General features: G+C 42.4%; 1 protein-coding gene across 1 annotated transcript; it reads right to left on the minus strand.

Annotated features, from left to right (window-relative positions):
• Positions 1–1113: 1113 nt before the first annotated feature.
• nkpd1 (NTPase, KAP family P-loop domain containing 1) lies at positions 1114–20873 on the minus strand. Its single transcript, XM_066647061.1, is given in 7 exon segments — positions 1114–1201; positions 1203–1360; positions 2315–4155; positions 5378–5506; positions 6043–6116; positions 20663–20670; positions 20787–20873. Coding segments are annotated over 7 exon segments (2385 nt in total).
• Positions 20874–23935: the final 3062 nt, after the last annotated feature.

The following is a 23935-nucleotide window of genomic DNA, read 5'->3' on the forward strand; positions in this document are numbered from 1 at the left end:
AATAAACTTTAACTCTCAGGGTGACTCATATTGGAAAGGCAGCGATGAAATATCACAAATTGAGTAGCAATTTATACAAGGAATTTACAAAAAATGTATATTTTGAAATGCCATAACTTCTGATTGTGTCCAAAATCTCATTGATTATTAATACACCACTGGCTTACACTTTGATATGGTGAATACTGGTGTCTGTTAACATTTTAATGTACACAAAAGAAATTTCCAATACCCCAAGCGACATTTAATGTAGTATGTATTTCTACTGAATTATAAAAGGGTTAATAGTTCATATTTCTTACAAATAACATGCCCCAGAACTTTAAGAGTACAATGAAAGCCATTTCTTTTCATGTCATGAATAATCAATATTTAATTCATCTCTAAGTTCTTTGTACAAGGGCAGTGTGAGATGAACACCAGTGTTTACAGCATAACGCTAATTGTTTGTGTGCAGTAAAAACTGCTGTGAGTACAGCTATGGGACAGTGTTCATTTTTTTTCTCCTATCATCTTTTCAGACAGTGTACAGTTAAAAAATATTTAATAAACCAAGAAAAAAAGCCTATTTTTACTTCATTCCTGGCAGCGCATTAGAACTGAAGCCCAGGGTTCAAAGCCATCATTCTGCAGATGTATTCATCTTTCCAACTTCAGCAATTTATAGTCTGGAAAAGTCAATTGCATATCAAAGCTGTTATCCAACGGCTCATACTGGGAATAGTCTAACTAGCCAGCATACATTAGCTTCTAAGATGATGTTCTTGCATATCTGGCTCTCAGAAGAATGACTGTGTAGCTCAGTGAAGGAAGCAAAGTGTTGCTGGGTTTTATGGATGTAACATTTTCATCAGTTTTGAGCTAATTTCTTTAAAAATACATATGTTTACAAATATAATACACCATAAGGGATTCCTACCATATATGGTCATGTGCAAACATTGAAATAACCCTGGTCAAATTATGTTTCACAAATTTTTGTATGGTATACCATATGTTTTAATGTTGTCCAACAAATCAGTGTGCAAAATGGTATTCCATGCAGAATGACCCTATTTTCACATAGCCATTTAACAAACAGTGCTCAAACCTTTGCATGTGCCATATTTCAAGTCATATCTCACTGCCCAGACTAGTGGAGCAAATGACCACATTGGGCTTCGAGATCACTGGCACTGATTTGGTTTGACTCCAACAACCTGACCCCAAGGAAATGAATCTTAAAAGTTGTCCATTCACCGAGGGTCATCTGCAGGACCTTTCTCAGATCTATGGGGTCACTGAAGAGCAGCGTCTTGCCGTTTATGTAATTGTCCTTCACAAGTTCGGAGTACTTCTCAGGGAGCTTCAGCTTGGAGAGCTATGGAGGTGACACATAATAGTGATTATTGTCTAGATCAGACTGTACACAACAATAACATTGGCAAAGGATTATTATTTATGTCACAGTAATTTTCTATTCTTCAGGTTTTCAGCCTACAGAGCTTCTGAAAATACTTCTCTCCTTAACTATTTGGTGAACACCTGATATTATCAAGTGATAGTGCTTCTTTAATAGCATCTGTGTATTAGTCTAAAAGAGCTTTGGGAGCTTGGCTGAAGGCCAGTCAAGTGAGAAGATTTTGCCACATTCAGATAAAGACCTGAGGTGCCCGATCTCTGATTAAGCCCTGTGGTCAAGTCATTCTGAGTTTAATAAAAAGATAAATAATCACAGGCAAGGACAGGGAGAGAAACTAGCTGAAGGCGCCAAAAGAGTGGAATGAATCAGGTAGCAGTCTATAGTCTGTGAATGTGAAGGACATATTAAGGATCTTTATTTCACTAGTTTAGCTTGAACTTTGTTTGTTATGTGGATGGCAATCTTATCTGGTTAATCTTATAAATTAAAAGCGTAATATGTCTTTGAACAGAACAGGGAGGATGTGCAGCATGTGATTATATAAGTGCACATATGAAAATGAGTTTACCTAAGTTTGGACAGGATCGGCTGTGTGCAAATTCTATTAATGTTATGTTATTTTTGTTTATGCCCCTATTATTATAATCACTGTTATTAATTATGTTGATTATTTATTTATTTTATTATTTATTGCAAATCCAGAAATATTTTTCAAGATGCTAAAGTCATATTCTTAAATTTACCTGCATTTTTATCACACTTAAATTTGATCATAGAGATTAGGCAAAGATGAAACTGACTATATCAAAATGGACACTGAAATTTGCATGCACTCATTTTAAAACCATATTTTACTGTACACCCTTTTCATAATGAAGGTTACTGTTCATTAAAATCTTAAAGTTTCCTCACCTCTTTGCAAACATCTTCCACACTCATGTTGATCACTGCCTTTGGAGACAAGGATTTGAAGAAACTTCTCCCTGTTCCTTTGACTCTTTTGCTTCCTCTGATCCTGGCCAATTCATTCTTGATGGAATAGTCCAGATTAACCGTATATAGCTTAAACTTATCCATCTCTCCAACAGTGAACTTAAAATCATTTTTGAGGAACATCTCAAAGAGCTCAGGATCATCATCCCTTTCCAGGAACTTCTCCACCTCCTCCCCAATGACTTGCAGCTCCACCCTATGCTCTCTGAACACACTCCAAAGAGTCTTATCGTCATCACCCACACCCGATGTCGTTCCGTCCTCATTTTCAGATATCTGCAGGGTTTGCTGTTGGTCTTCCACACACTGAAGTATCCAGCTCAGTCTACAAGGCCAACGGTCCACCAGTACAATCCAGGCAGCAATTCTTTCAGGTGAAGGAACCTCCATCTTGAAAGCCTCCATGACTACAATGGTCACTCTGATGGAGTTGATAACCCTCCTCATGGATACAGTGTTTTCAGACATGTAGGTGTGAAGTCTACTTTGACTACCCAGGTATATGCTGTCAAATGCAGACTGGATTAGTCTCTCCACTTCATTCTCATTGAAGACATATGTTCGATGGACATGTTCATGTTTGTTCTTATTTGGCTTTGAGATCAAAGGTTTGGCTTGACCTTGAATGAGACCCACTACAGAGGAGTCATCTTCAATAGAAAGACCAGTGTCTGATTCACAAAATTTGTCTGCTTCTTCAACATGGGATTCGACTGAGATTTCAGACTGACCACGCTCAATCTTCCGGAATACCTTGCACTTTGACACATCACTCAAAGGTGGAATGGTGAAGGGTAGAGTGATTATGCGGTCCAGAAATCCATAAGCTCTGTCCTTCCTAGTAAAGCAACGCTTTGCTTGAACTACTTGCTGGGCAAGCACTTCAGGGTCAACTGTGATTAGAGAAATGAATGGACTTTCTTCATCAGATAAAAGAATGTTAATGGCATCTAATACCCCAACAATTTTCTCTGGTGTGCAGCGGTCCAAATTGGTGACCTCCAGCACCACCTTTATCCTCCGTCTCTCAAAGACCTCCATAAAGTGAATGAAGCAAGAAAGAAGCCTCATCTCCTTCCGAACCTCATGCATTATTCCCAGCTGCTCACTGACTTTCTGGTTGTCCAGATGTTTCCTGATATTGAAGTCCTGGTTGAAGATGAGATTCTTGCCCAACATGAAGGTGAATCTCATGGCTCCCGCTGCTGGAACTCCAAGGGCTGCAATAGCAAAGCCCTCAAGCACTCCATATCGAGAATTCCCATCTGTATCCTTCTCTCCTTGCCCTTCTTGCTTCCGTTCCGGAAAGCCAAGAACAATAAGAGGGACTAGAATGAAAATTGACCCCACAAATGTGACCAGAACAAACACCCACAGGGGGCAGCACAAGATTTTCCTTGATCTCCAGTCCTGGCAGCTGTCTTCAATCTTCTTTTTTTGACGGTACTTTTCGATGCCATACTGAGCCACTCTGAAGAGGCTGAGTTGAAGTTTGCCAAAGCTGTCCTGAATATTCTGGCACAAGTGCAATACCAGGCCAGCCCAGAGCAGGTCACTACCTGCGAAATGCCATGCGCTGAACTTCACAAAGATGTAGCGTATGCATTCCCGGCTCTGGTTCTCTTCCGTCCACACCGGTCGATAAAAAAGGACACGAGTGATTAGTGATAGCAGGTTTCTGATGGAGGTCTTCAGTGGTCGAGGCTTTGATCTTCCCTTCCACTTCTGCTCTCGTCTCTTTGCTTCATTGTTCATGTGACCTGGATAGAAAGGAACAGACCAAAAGGAAATGACAACCTTTCAGTAATTGTAGCATAGACATAATCATTCCTACTGAGACTACTTACACAGGATATATAAGAACTAACTCTCTGTATGTTTCTCAGCCGAGCTGAACAGCTGCCTATCCTGTCTGACCATAGGCTGGAGAAAGATTGTCCAGATTAAGGTGTCTCTACCTGCCTGATATTTGAACAGTTTTGCCTAAGAGACTACACCTACCAACCCTTATTACCATCCAGAACAACAAACCACAAGAACTTGGGGTTACAACATCCATAGCCATCTGCATGTGTCAGAATATCTCAACTTAACACAAGCTGAGTGATTAATGAAACTGGCCTTTTACACACTAATGCAGTTCTTAACACAATCATAGCATGACAATAAGGACGAAAGTACACTGACTGTAACTCCATAACTCTTCATTTATACTTTTCTTCCTTTAAACGCTGCTCTTTATTTGTTGTTCCACCAGTGAATGGGTTTCTTTTATTATTATAATTATTTTTTTTTTTTGTAATAATTCTTCCCAGTGTTCTGACAGAGTTTTTCCTGCCACTGTGTCCTCAGCAACACTCAATTGGGGTTAAGAGCTGGAATTCTGTAAAACTAATTTACTAGTTGATAATGTTCTCTATAAATAAAATGGGAAAGAATTGAGGGAGTATGTTACTGTTGTTATAAGGATTTGTGTCAAATCTAAACTTCTAAAAAATCTAAATCTAAAAGCTAAACTGGGCCATAATGATGTAGAGTTGAACTAGAGGTGAACTGCTTCCCAAGTTTTGAGGATAAGCTGTATTATCTCTACCACCAGTCAGCCTTTTAAACACGGAGCAGCTGCACCAAGAACACAGTTAAAAAGGACAGAAGGGCTTCTTGATGTCAGATGCGTGGCATTGTTGTTTGGAAGTTCATTGTGCTGGTTTAAAGGCTTTCGATGGGACTTTTATCTTTGTCAGAAAAGAATGCGAAGATAGTTTGATATAATTTTGAAGGCAGATCCGACAAAACAAGACATGCTAAAACAGAAGAGTAAATTGTCTTAATTAAGTGCCCAAGACAAACGGTAGGCTGCGGATAAATTTAGTCACATACTCAGCATTGAGAAGTCAATACAATAACTCATTAGCTGAACAAGAATGTACCCACATAGAAAAGGAGGGGGTGTTCTTCTTTAAAATACCAAAATGCACATACCCTCAATGTTCTGGAGCATCATTTTGATCCTGCTGTGACATGGCGAGTATAATCCCACAGTCAGAGGGGGGTGGACTTTGGTTAGAGTTTTGGATAAGGCATAGGCGTAGACTTGCTCTGAGTACAAATCTGTCCGGAAAAAAACAGAAATGTTAGAAGATGCTGAAGAACCTGCATTAGTGCATTAGAGCATTAGGTAGGAAGACACTCTGGCTTAAGGGTCAAGACAGGATGTACCCCTTCATACAACAGTGTACTTCATGCTATCTGTTTACAGATAGAAACTAGTGCCAAGCCCATGAGCTCAGACACTGGCCAAACTCAGAATCTACACACTACCAGAGTGTGCTAGCGCAAGGTCCCGTTCAAAACGAGACTGTTTCCTCCTGTAGTGCAAAGTCCTCATGTAATACAAACAAAGCAAAGATACGTAATGAGCATAATGACTATAATTGACAGAGGTCTGTCGAAGTCGGTCGCAGGGTGACTACCAAGTGGAAGAGTCAAAGAGCAAAAGCATTTACAGGCTTGTTTTGCTATAATGGAGTTTGAGATTGAAAATTAGAACGATTTTCTTCAAAACAATATATCTGTCGTCATTTTGTAGCCAGGTTCATGCTTCCTTGCATGTGTTATTTTTGTGGTTCTGTTTAATGCTTTTTTACCTTTTGCCATCATTATCAGCCTGGCACCCCTCCTGTCCACAGCAAACATAAACAAAATCCCACTGTCAGCTCGTCTGAAAAGGAGAAAAAATATAATAGTGAGATTTGTTGTGGAGAAAATGCATGCTGGGCTTTGTTTTGATGTCCATGGATATGGTTTGCTGTAAATGAGGTTATGCATGAATGCCCTGTTTTGTGTCTCTACCATTAGCTCGAGGTAGAGCCACGATATTATGAAGCAGCGCATTTATCTCATCCAATTCAGACTGAGCTATTGCAGCAATCTGCCATGAGAATTGTTCAAAATGAAAAGCACAAAGCTAAATAATGCCAATGTGTAACTGGACGTATTCGATTAAACGCATACGAAATGTACCACTCTGAAACTTCTGCTTTGATGGTTTGTCCATCGACAAATCTCTTTCTGGGATCGCTTTCAATGAAAAATATGATAATGAAGATAGCAAAGCCTCACCTTTCACAACCAGACTCAATAAGCAGGCCCCCAGTTTCCAGGAAAATTGCTTAGACTCCAGCCCCCAATCTCCATCTCCACCAATATTTCATAAAGGAAACAGGCAACTCGTTTATGTGGCGAAGGAGGTGGAATGAAAGCGAGAACTGGTCAAAGTGTAGAGTGGAATGACGAGGACGAGGTGGACTTCGGGCTTGTCGTAAAACTTAACAGTGGGTGCAGGACAAAGGCAAACAGTGCAGTAATCGGCTGTTACACATCCGAAGCCTGGGAGACAAACACAGTTAAACAAAGCTCTTCATGGGATGATGAATGGTGGTGTTGGGAAAGGAGTTTACTTATGAGTAATGGAACGCAGAGATTTACGGCTCTGTCTTTTCTACAGGGTCAAGTACAGATCACTTACTGCTGTGTCAACACATAATGACTTTGGCCAAATCTGGTTTCCTAAGAAGGAACTTCATAGGTAGCCTCGTCTGGTTTGTGTGTTTCTTTACAAGCACTGCATGGAGGGTATGACTTGGGTCATATTGCACGGGTGCAGAAAGCACAAGGTTTTGAAGTTGCGAGGCATTTACACACACACACACACACACACACATTTGATTGTTCTGTTACAGCCCGTATATCTCAAGGGGAGAAGTAAATGCATGAAGTACATAAAACGTGAAGGTGAACTGAAAATTGGATTTGGAGTCCAGCACAATGGCGCTTGATGGACAGCTCTTGGGTAGTAAACCCTGCTGTCAATCTTGAAAGTCAAAGCAGTGACCTATTAAGTCTGAGATTTATACTTTCTATTTTTTGTAAATAGTTTATTGTTTGTTACCGCGGGAATCATGACATCAGGCAAAAGGACATTTTCTACTTGTGGGATGTTGAGGTACTAAAAATACACTATTGATATTGTGTCATTCAGTGGTACAGCTGCAACCTTTGGCGTCTCAATACAGTGTGCACTGGTGGGCGTGGCCAATTCAGTTGAACTACCCAAACAAATGCAGGTTCAGTTTTATCATAACAAACTTGTGTATAGATAACCTTAACAGTAAAAAGTTTCTACTTTTAGGCTTTTCGCTTGATATTGCGAACATTGCTATGCAAATTTGACTGCATTCAGCCACAGTAACACTAGTGAGGACAGGTACTGTTGTTGGATACTTAGTTGTGGATCATAAACCTCATTCCAACTCATCCCAAAGGAATTGGACAGCGCTCCATCACACTACAAAACACAGCTTTACTCTTCCGCAGCCCAGTGCTGGCTCTCAGTGTAAACAAACGTGAACAGATTCTGAAATGTCAGGGATATTTCCTGCTTTATTTTTTATTTTTACACAGCTGTTCTGGGCTTGACTGCCTTCACAGCTCTTGGAGGAGAGTGCGATCTGTTACGTTATAGTTTCTCATACACTAATAATAGATTGACATATTTGCAAATACCCACAAAAATATGTATCAGTCATTGACAGATTGTGTAAAACGGATGATAGCTTTGCTTTCACAACCGTTTTCAAGGGATTCTGTGGCCAAGGTTGTACTGTAATTAGACACTCAGGGTAATTGTCATTCATTTGATTCCTTTTACTGGTGAAAGCGTACGACTGCGGCAGTCAGTCCCAGGAGACAATGACTAAAAGGGTTAACTACAGGGCAAGACTGAATGTCCTATATAGCCTTTGTTAAATTCTACCTTTAGGGATGTTAATATATTCAGTATCAGTCAAAGGTTCTACTAATTAACTCGTGACAAAGTTCCAGGTGATGACCTCATGAAGCAAATCGAGAGAATGCCGAGAGTGTGCAAAGCTGTCATCAAAGCAGAAGGTGGCTACTGTGAAGTATCTAAAGTATAAATAGTCAATAGTATAATAGTCAAAAGTATAATATAAATAAACAAATAAAAAACATTGTGTCCAAACTTTTGACTGGTACTGTACATTCACATGTGGAAAATGGCCCAAAAAAAGGAAACCCCTCCCTGAGTGGGCGTGTCAAAACATTTGACTGGTACTGTAATATAATATCATTATTTTGTTGCTGTCCAATTAAAAACATGTATCTCCCAAAATAGTAACTTTACAGAAGGAAAAAAAAACCTTTTTGAATGGAAGTCAGTGTAAAAATAATTTATTTAAATAATCTTGGAGCATTTTTATTTGTCCATTCATTACGGTATTTTTAATTGGACAGTGATGATATACAAATACCACCCCCCCCATACACACAAACACACAACACCACCACCAAGAAGAAAAAAAAAGAAAAAAAAGAGCAGTACTTTATGGAATCTAGTACTGTGTCAAACATGGGGTTGGTTTATTATGAAAACATTTTTCTTGTTTATTTGTGTTGAACACTGTATAACATCATGTATAACATGATTTCATCATCATTCTCACATCCTTCATTTATAATATATTCATAATATTGTGTTTAATGAAAGAAAAACTGAATCTAAGAAAAGGACCTTGTACACTCCAACTTTTTTGCAATCTGTTTAGTGGATCAGTATAGTTAACGTCAACATTTGATCCTAATAACAATCCCTGGTCTTCTTCCTGTTGTTGTCTAGGTGTGGTGTTCTCACACTTCTCTGGGTTTAGTGCTGTTGCTGCTGGCTGAGCATAAATATAATGCATGTCCTTCACCGTTTTCACTCCACCGTTCACTGTGACAACACCTGGAAAATGGCACATTGATGACATCATGGGAAGAAATCACAGATGATTGACAAGACTGATAGTCAGGTGCAGTTTTCTTTGTTGACAGGCCGATTACAGATTTTGGCACACTGGCATTTTCTTGAGTTTTCCTTTACCTCTGTATACACTCCAGGTAACGTCATTACACTACGTTGTTGCTGCTTATGTTGTGATTGAAAAAGTCTAATGTGCTTTGAAGAACCATCCAGTGAAAGGTTCTTTAGGGAAGTGGTTCTCAACCTCATGGGAAACAGTTGCCCTATTAGTGCTCCAGGGGGCCACGTTCCCCATTTTGAAACCAGTTCATCAGCAGATCAACTGAGAGAAGATCAGTCAGGTTCTTTCCTCTGTCCTGTTCTTCACTTTGGATCATGTAGAATTGAGAAAACACACACACACACACACACACACAATCTTCTTTCTTCTCAGAGAAACTTGTCTAGATTTGATCATCAGAATCGCTCAAATCAAAAGTTTTCTCTGAATTAAAATGGCACCTCCAACACTGGCAGATCAGTGGGGGTCAGCTGTAGAGATGAGGTGAAGAGCGCCTGATTTGTACTCATTGCTTTTGATCATTTTCACGGCGATGGTTTCCCTCTAGAGCTAATGTGATTATGAGTCTTTGAACAGAAGCTTTTTCATCAGTAAAGAGCAGAAATTAAAAAGACGAGTGGAGAGAACATTTATTTCTTCTTTTTTTTTTTTTTTTTACATGTTCAATAAATAGATTCCCTGTAGCCGGGATAAATTAGGTGTGATAATTGGTCAGTGGTGCTGGGGCAACACCCAAGCACTCCCCTCATTGGATTAATTAGAAATGGAAGGACAATCCATTCCACTTTCTGCTGTGTCGGATAAAAGGGAGATTAATGCAATAGACTGCACACTGACCGCGTGCCTTTATATCTGAATCGTGTTTTAATGTGGCTGCAGACTCGTGCATTTGGAAGGAAGTGGAATAATAAACTAATTACACAGAGTTACTTTCAAGAAGTTGCACACAGCTGAAGTTAAGGTAGTCCAGCTTGAGATTTCCATGTGATCTCCAGGCAAAGTCATCCCAAATGACCTGAACAGAGGGTTGGGGTTGCTGATATCTGCCTTTTCATTGGATCTATCAGAATGCCTCTTTTTACGCTGCTGAAATTTTAATCATTAGTTTATCACACTCCAAGTCACGCTGAAATTAGCCCATCCATCACGGCTGACTTTCAGATTGCTGTCATATACAGCTTTTCTTTAATAACCATCACCATCGAACGTCCTCAGAATGAAGGTTTTAAGGGTGACCATCGAAGCATTGTCTCAATTCCGTCTCATCACTTTCAAAATTACGATCTGAAATGAGACACCCCTGATAGGCTTTTTTACTTTCTCATTCCGATGCCATTTCACAAAGACCCCCTTTCTTTCCCTTCGAACATTTTCTCTGTTTATCCCACCTTCTCATCTTTAGCTCTATTTTGGATTGAGTCTCTTTTCCCCGTGGGAGTCAAATACTGGCTCTGTGGTAACTGTCCATTTTTTCGGTATTGATTTTTATTCTAATCTACTGTTCCTCGGGCGTACTGTAGGTTTAGACTTAGCTTCAAAGGGCAGTCAGTCAGTCCAAAAAAAAAAATCAAATAAAAAATCAAACCACAGTTTTAATCACTAGGTGATGTTGCCCCCTGTTGTAGATCCAACATAACTGCAGCCTACTGCACAAGGATTGAACGGTGGGCAGATATTAGAATAAAACTTTGAGCAATGCTGCCCTCTTTTGTCCAGCTTTTGTTCGTGTCAGTGAAATAAACCAGAAACCAGCACCACACCTCATTAAAACACTCATCATATCTAAGCCATAACATTGAAACCACATCTGTGTCCATTTTATCAGCTCCACAGGGTGCACTTTGCAGTTCTACAATTACAAACTGTAGTCTATCGGTTGCTGTGCATTCTTTTAAAGCCTCATTTCACTCTGTCCTGTATGTGACCACCACAGAGGAGGTATTATTTGGGTGGTGAATCATTCTCAGCCTGCTGTGTCACTGCTGGACCGGATATAGTCCAGCAATCAGAAATATCCAGCCTGTCGGTAGTGTCTTGTGCAAAAACAGACGAGCTACCCTCTCTGACTTTGTATCTAGAGATTGGACCAACAAGGCAGGCGTGTCTAACAGAGTGGACGGTGAGTGGGCAGTATTGAAAAACTCCAGCACTCAAATCATATCGGTCCTGGACATTGAAGAAGAGGGTTTTAAAATAATACCACATACTAGTTTTACCGTAAAATTACAGCTTTAAAATGACTATGATGCTCTAATGAGCTGTAATTGGGATTACAGAGCCTCTGTCATTGCTACTTCAATCTCAGCACTGCAGAAACTGCACTCTGTAACTTTTGGGGGAGGGTAGGAAGTCATTCTACTATATGTTTGGTGGGGTCATGCTAAGCATGCTAACATGCGCCCCTGAAAAATCCACAGCCATGAGTTTAGCTGCATATTTCAGGCTGCTGTGCTGGTGCAAGGTGAAGCATCATTCGCTTCTGTTCTGTTGAATTTAAGCAGTAAGGCATCAATAAAGATAAACGAGCCACTTCTGCTGGAAGCTGTACATGCCCAAGTCATTGTGTTTCGCAGATGAGGTGGACGGTTTTGCATTATGAGCAGTGCCCTGCTACACGTTCATCTTCATTCTCTCTGTCTTTGAGACCCAAAATATGCAGACGTTTTAATGCACTTTCAGCAATCCTCTCTTTTCTTCAAATATTCTGGAAAAAAAAATCCCTCTGGTTTTATGCCGGTGTATTTCTCTTTAAAGTCTTTGAAACATCTGTGAGGTTGTGTTCTTGACCTTATCAACTGCTTATGTTCAGTAATGGAGTTGCTAGTATGGCTAAGTTCACCCATGTGCTCTTGTTTCTGAGCAATGCTCCAAACAGTTCTGCCTTTGAGTCTGTTTTTCTAAATGTAATCTCTTTATTGGTCTGTCCTTGCTTACAGGCACTAACACTCTGGCTGTGGTCCTCGTGTTTAAAGAAGTGGAAATTCAAGACCTTTGGCTCGGTTTTGTGCATCGACTAATGATGCAACAGCTTTCAATCAAAAGGAGCAACGGCGCAGGCATTTGTCCAATCAGCTATGGACCCATTAAACTACTGATGAAAGTACCCACAGAACAAGAGCTTCCCGTTAACCTCATAATCATAGTTTCTTTTCAAAACCAAGTGCAGTGGAGTACACCCCAAGACAGACCCAAGAACAGCCATTGTCTAGATTTCATTATGAAATGTAAATCAGAGTTCTATCCTCATTGCACAGTTATACAAGAAAAATTGGACTCTCTGGTCCAGTGAACTTCTCTGGAAGTGAAAACACACGCACTCATTGGGGTGGGAAGCCACCTCATCCTCAGGCAGAAGTTGGGGGTTAGGTGTCTTACTTAAGGGCACTTCAGCTGTGGATGCTGAGGGAAGAAAAAGCTCTGATCCTCAACTGCTCCTGTTCCCATTTTTCTGGCTTAAGCCTGCTTCTTTGACATTTAGGCCATGGCTGCCATCTTAAATGTCCACGTTATGGAGATTGTACTGAGGCCCATATAATCTCCCACTGAGACCAGATATTAGTATTTTACTCTTTAATCTTTAATCTTTAATCTTTAATCTTGAGAGGTCACAGAACTATTGTCTATTATCACTTGGATTCCCGTAATAATAAAAAAATAAATTAATAATAAAACATTTCCATGGCAACAGCTTGGCATCCATTTGATTGCATTAGCATTAAATACACTTAATTAATCAGACTGGTTTAATGAATGATAGCCGGACATCTATATTCAGACAGAAGCCTTCATCTCTTCTCTGGCCTGAGAGTGAAGAAATGTGGCATATATTTAAGATTAGAAAGTATTCAGATCCACTTAAAATAACATTTTTAAAGATGTTCCTTTTATTTCTCTTTTTTCCGTTAGTGACATCAAGTTTATGTCAATTTAATTTAATTCACCTCTAGTTCAGGGCATGTTCACATTCACTTAGAGATCTGGAGCCCACCAACCCACAAACTGTACAATAAAACAATTCAATTTATTTTTTATTTATTTATTTATTTATTTATTTATTTATTTATTTTTTGGTGGGCTGCCAACTCTGAAAACATGGACAGAAACATCAAAATAACTACCAACAAAGTCACAATACATGATATAAAGAGAGAAATATAAGCGTTGATTATAAGCACACTATAATTAGCAAAACAAGCTAGCTAACAGCACTGTATTAGTAGCTAATGGAATTGAGAGCTAAGTGCAGTTCTTTAGGGCACAGTTCAGCAATGCTAACAGCTGCTGCATTCAAGGACTAACAACGAGCTTTGTTGACAAGTTCACCATTGCCCCTACATAATATCTGCTTTTTAGAAACTTGATAATCATGTTTTCCCAACACTAATAAGTCTACAGAAAGCCTAGCTCTAGTAATTATTGCTCACCACTGTAGCAAAGATGTAATGGAACCTTACAGCCACAAGTGAACATTATGCAAAGCACACACCTGCTGTAAACTGTGTGGAGCATGTTAAAGAATCACAAGCAGAGGATCCCAGCACTTTATGATATACATATCTGAACTGCATAATGCACTATAGTTTTATGTACATGTGATTAGCATTCTTCAGCAAGAAGCATGACGTTGTTTATCTATCTGAGGCACACAATGTAGAAACTCCTGGAGCCAGAATGGAATAATAACGAGGGACATGTGAAATGTATATATCATGAATGTATTAAACATTATTTGCATTTTAGGAGCATGTTAACATGAATTTAATTCATTTTAATGAGTACAAACTTGACACTAACTCAGTGGAGTGACGGTAATAAAGGAATATTATATTCTTCCATTAGGAGAGAGTAAAATATTCAGCACACAATTTATAGAATTAAAAACATGTATATACCATTCTGCCATACGTTCGAAATGTTCTCTACAGTCTTTGTTAGTCCCCTTTCAGCTTGTTCTTTAGTGGTCAAGAACCCCACAGGACCACTGGGCAGTAATGGGTGAGCTACTGTCCCTGACATTACATCTACAATGTGGACCAACAGGGTAGGTGTGTCTAATAGAATGGACACAATTCGTCAAAAACTCCAGTAGCACTGCTGTATCTGATCCACTCATGCCATTTCAACACACACCAATGCATCACCACCATCACATCAGTGTCAAAAGTTAAAAGGATGTTCTCGTTTGTCCTGTTCTCACTCGGTGTTATGCTGTTTTTTTGTGCTCACATAATGTTGTTGTGTTATTTCCTATTGTCTGCTCCTTAAATACCGTTGTCTTTCGACTCTGTGGGCCATTGTACAGATGGACTGATTAATGTATGCATAAAGAATGAGCCAAAAGTAAAAGCAGAGACAAAAGGAGAGGAGGCTTACTTTAGTTTCATCAACTATGGCACCGGATAGAGTGGGAAGAGTTTCTTATTTGCAGAGTGAGACACTGATTCAGTTGCATAATTCCTCTGCATAATATATCTGCATAATCACACGGGGAAATCAAGCCATTAGCATTCTCCTCCAAGCTCACTGGAACTTGGAAGTGCCACATGCCTGGGAATTTGAAGAAGCTGCAATGGCAGCCTTCATTTACCTTGGAGAAATCATACACAATATGTCCAAGTCTTTGCACGGATCCTTATGGATAGAAAATGCAGTTACTTTAAGCTGTACTCATTGCACTCAAGATACACAGAGTTTGCATGATCTCCATAGAAAAGCAAGAAAGCTGTACAGCACTGAAGCACTGTGAAGCACTGAAACTGTGTTCTGTAAATTGATGGAGCTCTATCCAATGTGATGGAGTGTCGCTTGTAATCCAGATGTATGCAGAATTAACAAATTACAACATAGTAATTACCATGTTATACATTATATATGTAACAAAAACAACACATATTCATTTAGCTATTACTGCTGCTACTTCTATGATTACTTTATCTATACTATACCCTGAAGTATAGATGAAGGTATCAGTTGCAAAATGGCATATACATGTATTTTTAAAAAAAATTGAAAATGGCAACTTTAAAAAAGGGGCGGCAAGGTGGTGCAGCAGGTAGTGTCGCAGTCACACAGCTCCAGGGACCTGGACGTTGTGGGTTCAATTCACGTTCCGGGTGACTGTCTGTGAGGAGTGTGGTGTGTTCTCCCTGTGTCTGCGTGGGTTTCCTCCGGGTGACTGTCTGTGAGGAGTTGGTGTGTTCTCCCTGTGTCTGCAAGGGTTTCCTCCGGGTGACTGTCTGTGAGGAGTTGGTGTGTTCTCCCTGTGTCCGCGTGGGTTTCCTCCGGGTGACTGTCTGTGAGGAGTTGGTGTGTTCTCCCTGTGTCCGCGTGGGTTTCCTCCGGGTGACTGTCTGTGAGGAGTGTGGTGTGTTCTCCCTGTGTCTGCGTGGGTTTCCTCCGGGTGACTGTCTGTGAGGAGTTGGTGTGTTCTCCCTGTGTCTGCGTGGGTTTCCTCCGGGTGACAGTCTGTGAGGAGTTGGTGTGTTCTCCCTGTGTCTGCGTGGGTTTCCTCCGGGTGACTGTCTGTGAGGAGTTGGTGTGTTCTCCCTGTGTCTGCGTGGGTTTCCTCCGGGTGACTGTCTGTGAGGAGTTGGTGTGTTCTCCCTGTGTCTGCGTGGGTTTCCTCCGGGTGACTTTCTGTGAGGAGTGTGGTGTGTTCAGAAATTAATCGTAATTTCGTTAATTTGCGGGGCCCGATGCAATGTGCGTAGTGAGCGTACAGGGCAGTCCGGCTCTGCGTACACAAACACCTTCACGAATGCCACGGTGGATTTTTGTAAATTTCCCTAGTGTGACGTTACAATAAAGGGATCCATCCACACCCCTCATAGAAGCATATGATTCCTGAAAACAAACTCTTTCAAATGACTCACAGAAAATGGATGGATGTTTGTTTTTGCACTTGGAGTGTTTATAGGGGCAGTAGAGACGGAAGCAGAAATACAAAAGCATTCAAAAGTGAGTTTTGCATAATATGCCCCCTTTAAAAGGCGCTTTCTCTTAATTGCTGCCTCTTGTTTACAAGAGCCCTCTATCTGTCATAACAGGTATGAGCTTGAAAACCTCTCAGATTTAAAAAGACTGCACATATACTGTACATAATATTACAAATAAAACGGGAATAAAGAACCTCTATGGGTTTAATGTTTAAAATCCTGAAAATATAAAACATAACATATGTCACTCAGAGACTCACATAGTTCTCAGAAATGGCACAATTGCATAAACCTACAAGACATAACTTATGAAATACTCTTAAATCTGTTATATCTAAAGACACTTACATTTTAGACACAGATTATGATTTTGTGCAGAATAGTGGTGCAGCAGGTAGTGTCGCAGTCACACAGCTGCAGGGACCTGGAGGTTGTGGGTTTGATTCCCGCTCCGGGTGACTGTCTGTGAGGAGTGTGGTGTGTTCTCCCTGTGTCTGCGTGGGTTTCCTCTGGGTGACTGTCTGTGAGGAGTGTGGTGTGTTCTCCCTGTGTCTGCGTGGGTTTCCTCCGGGTGACTGTCTGTGAGGAGTGTGGTGTGTTCTCCCTGTGTCTGCGTGGGTTTCCTCTGGGTGACTGTCTGTGAGGAGTGTGGTGTGTTCTCCCTGTGTCTGCGTGGGTTTCCTCCGGGTGACTGTCTGTGAGGAGTGTGGTGTGTTCTCCCTGTGTCTGCGTGGGTTTCCTCCAGGTAACTGTCTGTGAGGAGTGTGGTGTGTTCTCCCTGTATCTGTGTGGGTTTCCTCCAGGTGCCTCTCTGTGAGGAGTGTGGTGTGTTCTCCCTGTGTCTGCGTGGGTTTCTTCCGGGTGACTGTCTGTGAGGAGTGTGGTGTGTTCTCCCTGTGTCTGCGTGGGTTTCCTCTGGGTGACTGTCTGTGAGGAGTGTGGTGTGTTCTCCCTGTGTCTGCGTGGGTTTCCTCTGGGTGACTGTCTGTGAGGAGTGTGGTGTGTTCTCCCTGTGTCTGCGTGGGTTTCCTCCGGGTGACTGTCTGTGAGGAGTGTGGTGTGTTCTCCCTGTGTCTGCGTGGGTTTCCTCTGGGTGACTGTCTGTGAGGAGTGTGGTGTGTTCTCCCTGTGTCTGCGTGGGTTTCCTCCGGGTGACTGTCTGTGAGGAGTGTGGTGTGTTCTCCCTGTGTCTGTGTGGGTTTCTTCCGGGTGACTGTCTGTGAGGAGTGTGGTGTGTTCTCCCTGTGTCTGCGTGGATTTCCTTCGGGTGACTGTCTGTGAGGAGTGTGGTGTGTTCTCCCTGTGTCTGCGTGGGTTTCTTCCGGGTGACTGTCTATGAGGAGTGTGGTGTGTTCTCCCTGTGTCTGCGTGGATTTCCTTCGGGTGACTGTCTGTGAGGAGTGTGGTGTGTTCTCCCTGTGTGTGCGTGGGTTTCCTCCGGGTGACTGTCTGTGAGGAGTGTGGTGTGTTCTCCCTGTGTCTGCGTGGGTTTCCTCCGGGTGACTGTCTGTGAGGAGTTGGTGTGTTCTCCCTGTGTCTGCGTGGGTTTCCTCCGGGTGACTTACTGTGAGGAGTGTGGTGTGTTCAGAAATTAATCGTAATTTCGTTAATTTGCGGGGCCCTATGCAATGTGCGTAGTGAGCGTACAGGGCAGTCCGGCTCTGCGTACACAAACACCTTCACGAATGCCACGGTGGATTTTTGTAAATTTCCCTAGTGTGACGTTACAATAAAGGGATCCATCCACACCCCTCATAGAAGCATATGATTCCTGAAAACAAACTCTTTCAAATGACTCACAGAAAATGGATGGATGTTTGTTTTTGCACTTGGAGTGTTTATAGGGGCAGTAGAGACGGAAGCAGAAATACAAAAGCATTCAAAAGTGAGTTTTGCATAATATGCCCCCTTTAAAAGGCGCTTCCTCTTAATTGCTGCCTCTTGTTTACAAGAGCCCTCTATCTGTCATAACAGGTATGAGCTTGAAAACCTCTCAGATTTAAAAAGACTGCACATATACTGTACATAATATTACAAATAAAACGGGAATAAAGAACCTCTATGGGTTTAATGTTTAAAAGCCTGAAAATATAAAACATAACATATGTCACTCAGAGACTCACATAGTTCTCAGAAATGGCACAATTGCATAAACCTACAAGACATAACTTATGAAAAACTCTTAAATCTGTTATATCTAAAGACACTTACATTTTAGACACAGATTATGATTTTGTGCAGAATAGTGGTGCAGCAGGTAGTGTCGCAGTCACACAGCTGCAGGGACCTGGAGGTTGTGGGTTTGATTCCCGCTCCGGGTGACTGTCTGTGAGGAGTGTGGTGTGTTCTCCCTGTGTCTGCGTGGGTTTCCTCCGGGTGACTGTCTGTGAGGAGTGTGGTGTGTTCTCCCTGTGTCTGCGTGGGTTTCCTCTGGGTGACTGTCTGTGAGGAGTGTGGTGTGCTCTCCCTGTGTCTGCGTGGGTTTCCTCCGGGTGACTGTCTGTGAGGAGTGTGGTGTGTTCTCCCTGTGTCTGCGTGGGTTTCCTCCAGGTAACTGTCTGTGAGGAGTGTGGTGTGTTCTCCCTGTATCTGTGTGGGTTTCCTCCAGGTGCCTCTCTGTGAGGAGTGTGGTGTGTTCTCCCTGTGTCTGCGTGGGTTTCTTCCGGGTGACTGTCTGTGAGGAGTGTGGTGTGTTCTCCCTGTGTCTGTGTGGGTTTCTTCCAGGTGACTGTCTGTGAGGAGTGTGGTGTGTTCTCCCTGTGTCTGTGTGGGTTTCTTCCGGGTGACTGTCTGTGAGGAGTGTGGTGTGTTCTCCCTGTGTCTGCGTGGATTTCCTTCGGGTGACTGTCTGTGAGGAGTGTGGTGTGTTCTCCCTGTGCCTGCGTGGGTTTCCTCCGGGTGACTGTCTGTGAGGAGTGTGGTGTGTTCTCCCTGTGTCTGCGTCGGTTTCCTCTGGGTGACTGTCTGTGAGGAGTGTGGTGTGTTCTCCCTGTGTCTGCGTGGGTTTCCTCCAGGTAACTGTCTGTGAGGAGTGTGGTGTGTTCTCCCTGTATCTGTGTGGGTTTCCTCCAGGTGCCTCTCTGTGAGGAGTGTGGTGTGTTCTCCCTGTGTCTGCGTGGGTTTCCTCCAGGTGACTGTCTGTGAGGAGTGTGGTGTGTTCTCCCTGTGTCTGCGTGGGTTTCCTCTGGGTGACTGTCTGTGAGGAGTGTGGTGTGTTCTCCCTGTGTCTGCGTGGGTTTCCTCCGGGTGACTGTCTGTGAGGAGTGTGGTGTGTCCTCCCTGTGTCTGCGTGGGTTTCTTCCGGGTGACTGTCTGTGAGGAGTGTGGTGTGTTCTCCCTGTGTCTGCGTGGGTTTCCTCCAGGTGACTGTCTGTGAGGAGTGTGGTGTGTTCTCCCTGTGTCTGCGTGGGTTTCCTCTGGGTGACTGTCTGTGAGGAGTGTGGTGTGTTCTCCCTGTGTCTGCGTGGGTTTCCTCCGGGTGACTGTCTGTGAGGAGTGTGGTGTGTCCTCCCTGTGTCTGCGTGGATTTCCTTCGGGTGACTGTCTGTGAGGAGTGTGGTGTGTTCTCCCTGTGTCTGCGTGGATTTCCTTCGGGTGACTGTCTGTGAGGAGTGTGGTGTGTTCTCCCTGTGTCTGCGTGGATTTCCTTCGGGTGACTGTCTGTGAGGAGTGTGGTGTGTTCTCCCTGTGTCTGCGTGGATTTCCTTCGGGTGACTGTCTGTGAGGAGTGTGGTGTGTTCTCCCTGTGTCTGTGTGGGTTTCTTCCAGGTGACTGTCTGTGAGGAGTGTGGTGTGTTCTCCCTGTGTCTGCGTGGATTTCCTTCGGGTCACTGTCTGTGAGGAGTGTGGTGTGTTCTCCCTGTGTCTGCGTGGGTTTCCTCCGGGTGCTCTGGTTTCCTCCCACAGTCCAAAAACACATGTTGGTAGGTGGATTGGCGACTCAAAAGTGTGTGAGTGTGTGTGTTGCCCTGCGAAGGACTGGCACCCCCTCCAGGGTGTATCCCTACCTTGCGCCCAATGATTCCAGGCAGGCTGTGGATTCCAGGTGGCCTGAAACGCCACCCCCCCATAAAGGTAAAGACATCAGATACAAATGTAGCTTTCTATTTTCAATCCTAATAATCCAAAAAGCACTTTATTTGCTATGCCAATCGACGCTTGATGTATTAAGAAATTCTACTGCAGTGCTGGATGATATGGTTCTGTTCAAGTTGTTCCGTGAAGGTACTTTTACTGTTACATGAGTCAGCATCTTAGCTGAGTAATAATACATTGAGTTCTGAGTTTGGATTTGGAAGCCAAGTTAAATTTTAATGTCAGCTAGTGTGTATTTTAGCGCTGCAGATTGTGGTTTAGAGAAACCTTTAGCAGCCGCCATGCACAGATGATAAAATGTTCTCATATGAAAGTATATATATTGTGCAGTTAGCTCTGGAGATAGCTTTTACCTCTTCAGCTTAGAGATAAAAAATCAACATGTATCTTAGAATATGGGCACCGCCTGAAGCCTCCAGTTTTGTAGAGTCTGGTCATACTGAGAGTTTGATGTGTTGCCTGTAGAAAATTCCTTACCTCTTTATAAAAAGGCAGCGGGGATTTCTCTAAGCCCAAGCGCTGAGAGGAATACTTCAGATCTCCGAGCTCACATCGGACCAGCATTCAAAAAAGCGGGTTTGGAATCAGTGCTTTTAATAAAATGCTGTAGATAATTGTATAAACAAACTCTACAATGATGCTACACTATGTGTGTGAATGCTTCTGGGGTTGAGAGGGTTATAAAAGCCCCTCCAGCACTGATCTCTGCAGAGGTGGGACCATATGGAGGGATGTTGCAGTGGTGTTTGGGGTCGTGGGGGTGGACACATGGTTGGCCATGTGACAAAGTCTGAGCAGCCAGTATCATGAACAGACTCCAGGAGCTAAAAAAATAAATAAATGAAGCAGTTAACCTCAATTCCAGCTGCATGGATGTACTCAAGCGATTCATGTTGGACATAAAGGTACACCCCTCTCTGAGGGAAAGGTCTAAGACGGTGCGACACATATAAAACTGCTCTCAATCAATGGAGTTAGAATTTCTTTTATGTCGGAATGGGTTCTCAAGTGTCGTTCAGACTTGCCTAATTGCACACTTGTGCTGTTGAGCAGAACTGTTGGAGATGGGAAAAGAGGCAGACACTTATTGGAACAAACCGTGGAGGATATTAAACTGTTTCAAACTGGTCATTCTCAGCTCTCCTTCCATCGTTTTCAAGATGAGTATAAACTAATTATCCCTCTTTTGAGCCCTCCTGGGACACGCAAGGCAACTACGGAGCGTTTTTCTTATTATTCTCCAGGCGAATTCCAAGAACTGGATTTTGACTTTAGGAGATTTCATTGATTGTGAAGAGGCGCAGGTTTATTTAGGTGTGAAGCACGAAGGCTATCGCTGACTTCTCGATAAGGGGGAAATAAATAGGCCCGGTTTTTGCAGCGGGATCTTAACTTTAATTACTTCAGCTAGGATTAAGATCGTATGAAGTGGTCTGCTCCTAGCGGTGCCCCCCATTCATTTACCTGATTCTTCTATGACTTTAATTAACAAGATCACTATAGTGATCCAGAGAGAGTGAGAGAGAGGCCAAGATGGAGAGAAATAAATAGATGTGTAAATTTGATAAGAGACTTTATTTAGTGTCTGGGCTCGGCAGGTCTTTATTGCAGAGGAATGTATTTGTTCGGAGGGTGCTCTCTCCAGCATGGACACTCCATCTAACCGAGACATTAAAATCACTAAGGAAAAATAATAGATTAGACCTCAACTTTAGACTGGTCTAATCTTGTACTGGTATTTGGGGTTTTGTTTTCTGTAGCGTAGTCTTTGAAATTGGAAGGAGGTTTTTATCCCAATAATAAAAACGCACTAATAAAAGTTCCTTTCAGTGACTCATAGACACTTACAGTCATTAAAATAGAGTATAGAATGCTTTCAAATGACAACCAAGGAATCAGGAAGCACAGAACAAACAGTTAATAAACCATAGTTAAAAAATTCCCAGGAAAACAGGAGCCTTTAACAGCAGTGCTAATGTCTAAGTGTGGCTAAAAACAATGCTAACAACGTGAACTAGCGGGCACCCTACTTTTGTTCTGGGCTGAGTGGCAGCAGTGAAAGCAGGTATCCCCCGCCTACAAGCTGAAGCTGTGGTGACAGTAGACATTCTGGGAAAGGACACAAGACTGAGTAGCTCTAACATCAGCTACATCGACTCCCTCAGGCAGCATATTAGCCACAGTGCGCACAAACATTCAGCCAGCAAGTGGGACAAGCAGCGCTGGTACAAGCAGCATTCCCCAGTGGGTGCACACCGCAGACAGCAGCAGAGAGAGCTGGATGTTAGCTGGTAAGCAGTGGTGAGGAAGCAGCCTCACCCAGTCAGTGATCACGGCAGATAGCGGCAGTGAGAGCAGATGCTTAGCCAGCTAGCAGCGACGAACAGCTGCGGTGAAAACAGGCTGTTCCTGTCAGTTTTTGTGATGGATAGCAGCGGTAGATACAGTTGGCTAGTTTTGGGGTTTTGTTTCAAACTGAACCAAAAGAAAACACCAAAAAGTATGGCATGAGGAGAAGTGACAGCTGAACAAAATGGGGGTCATAGCGTTTGTCGTTAAATTGTTTTTTAAACAAAGTCATGGAGTGTACTGATTTATTCAGCATTAACCTCAGTGTTACCTCACTGTACCATATAGAGTGAGGTGAGGTGATACTATTTTTTCTTATGGAGACCATTTTGCTGGTCCATATTTGCTTCTTCTCCAAGTTTTGGGACTCCTGTGGTAGACCTGTGAGCTCTAGTTACCATCACCACTATTGTAGTGAGCTGTTTCAATACAATGAACCATTTGACATGAAAACTCTGCTTGACTTTGTGGAATTATGCCGAAATTTGGAAACCTTAGTTGAATACCCCTTTAAAGTGGAGGGCATGCCTTTGAAATGCAGGAAATGTGCCTTGCAATGGCAGCACTGAGCAGCAGGTGGAAGTAGAGCACTGCCGTTCACTTCTGATGGCACTGCACTTGTCCCTGGTGATAAACCATGTGGAGGTGTATTAGGAGCTGCTTTTGTTTAAGCTGAAGGATGTGGAGGATGAGAGAATAATGATACGTGATTATCAGACAACAAACACAGGCCTTTAGCTTAAATATAATTCCAGTCGAGATCCATGGCCATCAATTCAAGAATTACCTATTGTTATTTTCTTTTATTGCGATTATAAACTGTCAATGATATTGTTTTCTGGAATCTCTCAGTTCAGCATTGCGCTTTAATGTTGTGATCCATTCATCCATTCATCCACTGTTCATCCAACGTTTCTCCTGAAATGGAGGGTATTAATGACCAGTGTGTCCTCTCTCAGAGGCAATAATTTCCATTAAAAGTTGGGAAATTTCTGTGAGGATTTGATGCCGTTCAGTGCCTAAGACATTGGTGAGGTGCATAATTAGCTCTGAATCACATCATACCAATTTAAATGTATTTGATGGAGCTCTCTCTTGGATTCCTCAAGAGAATATAGCTCTTTGCCCTACTCCACAGCCCAGTGTTAAAGGGGGGGGGGGGGGGCTCTCAGCTTCCATCCCATGGAAAACTCCATCATTCCCTGGAATGCTGTACCAAAGCTGGAATACTAAAAAATATACCTATTTTTCCCAACTCTGGGTTTTGAAAAGGAGAT

The sequence above is a fragment of the Hoplias malabaricus genome, chromosome 16 (genome assembly GCF_029633855.1).
Source record: "Hoplias malabaricus isolate fHopMal1 chromosome 16, fHopMal1.hap1, whole genome shotgun sequence".
Lineage (NCBI taxonomy): Eukaryota > Metazoa > Chordata > Actinopteri > Characiformes > Erythrinidae > Hoplias > Hoplias malabaricus.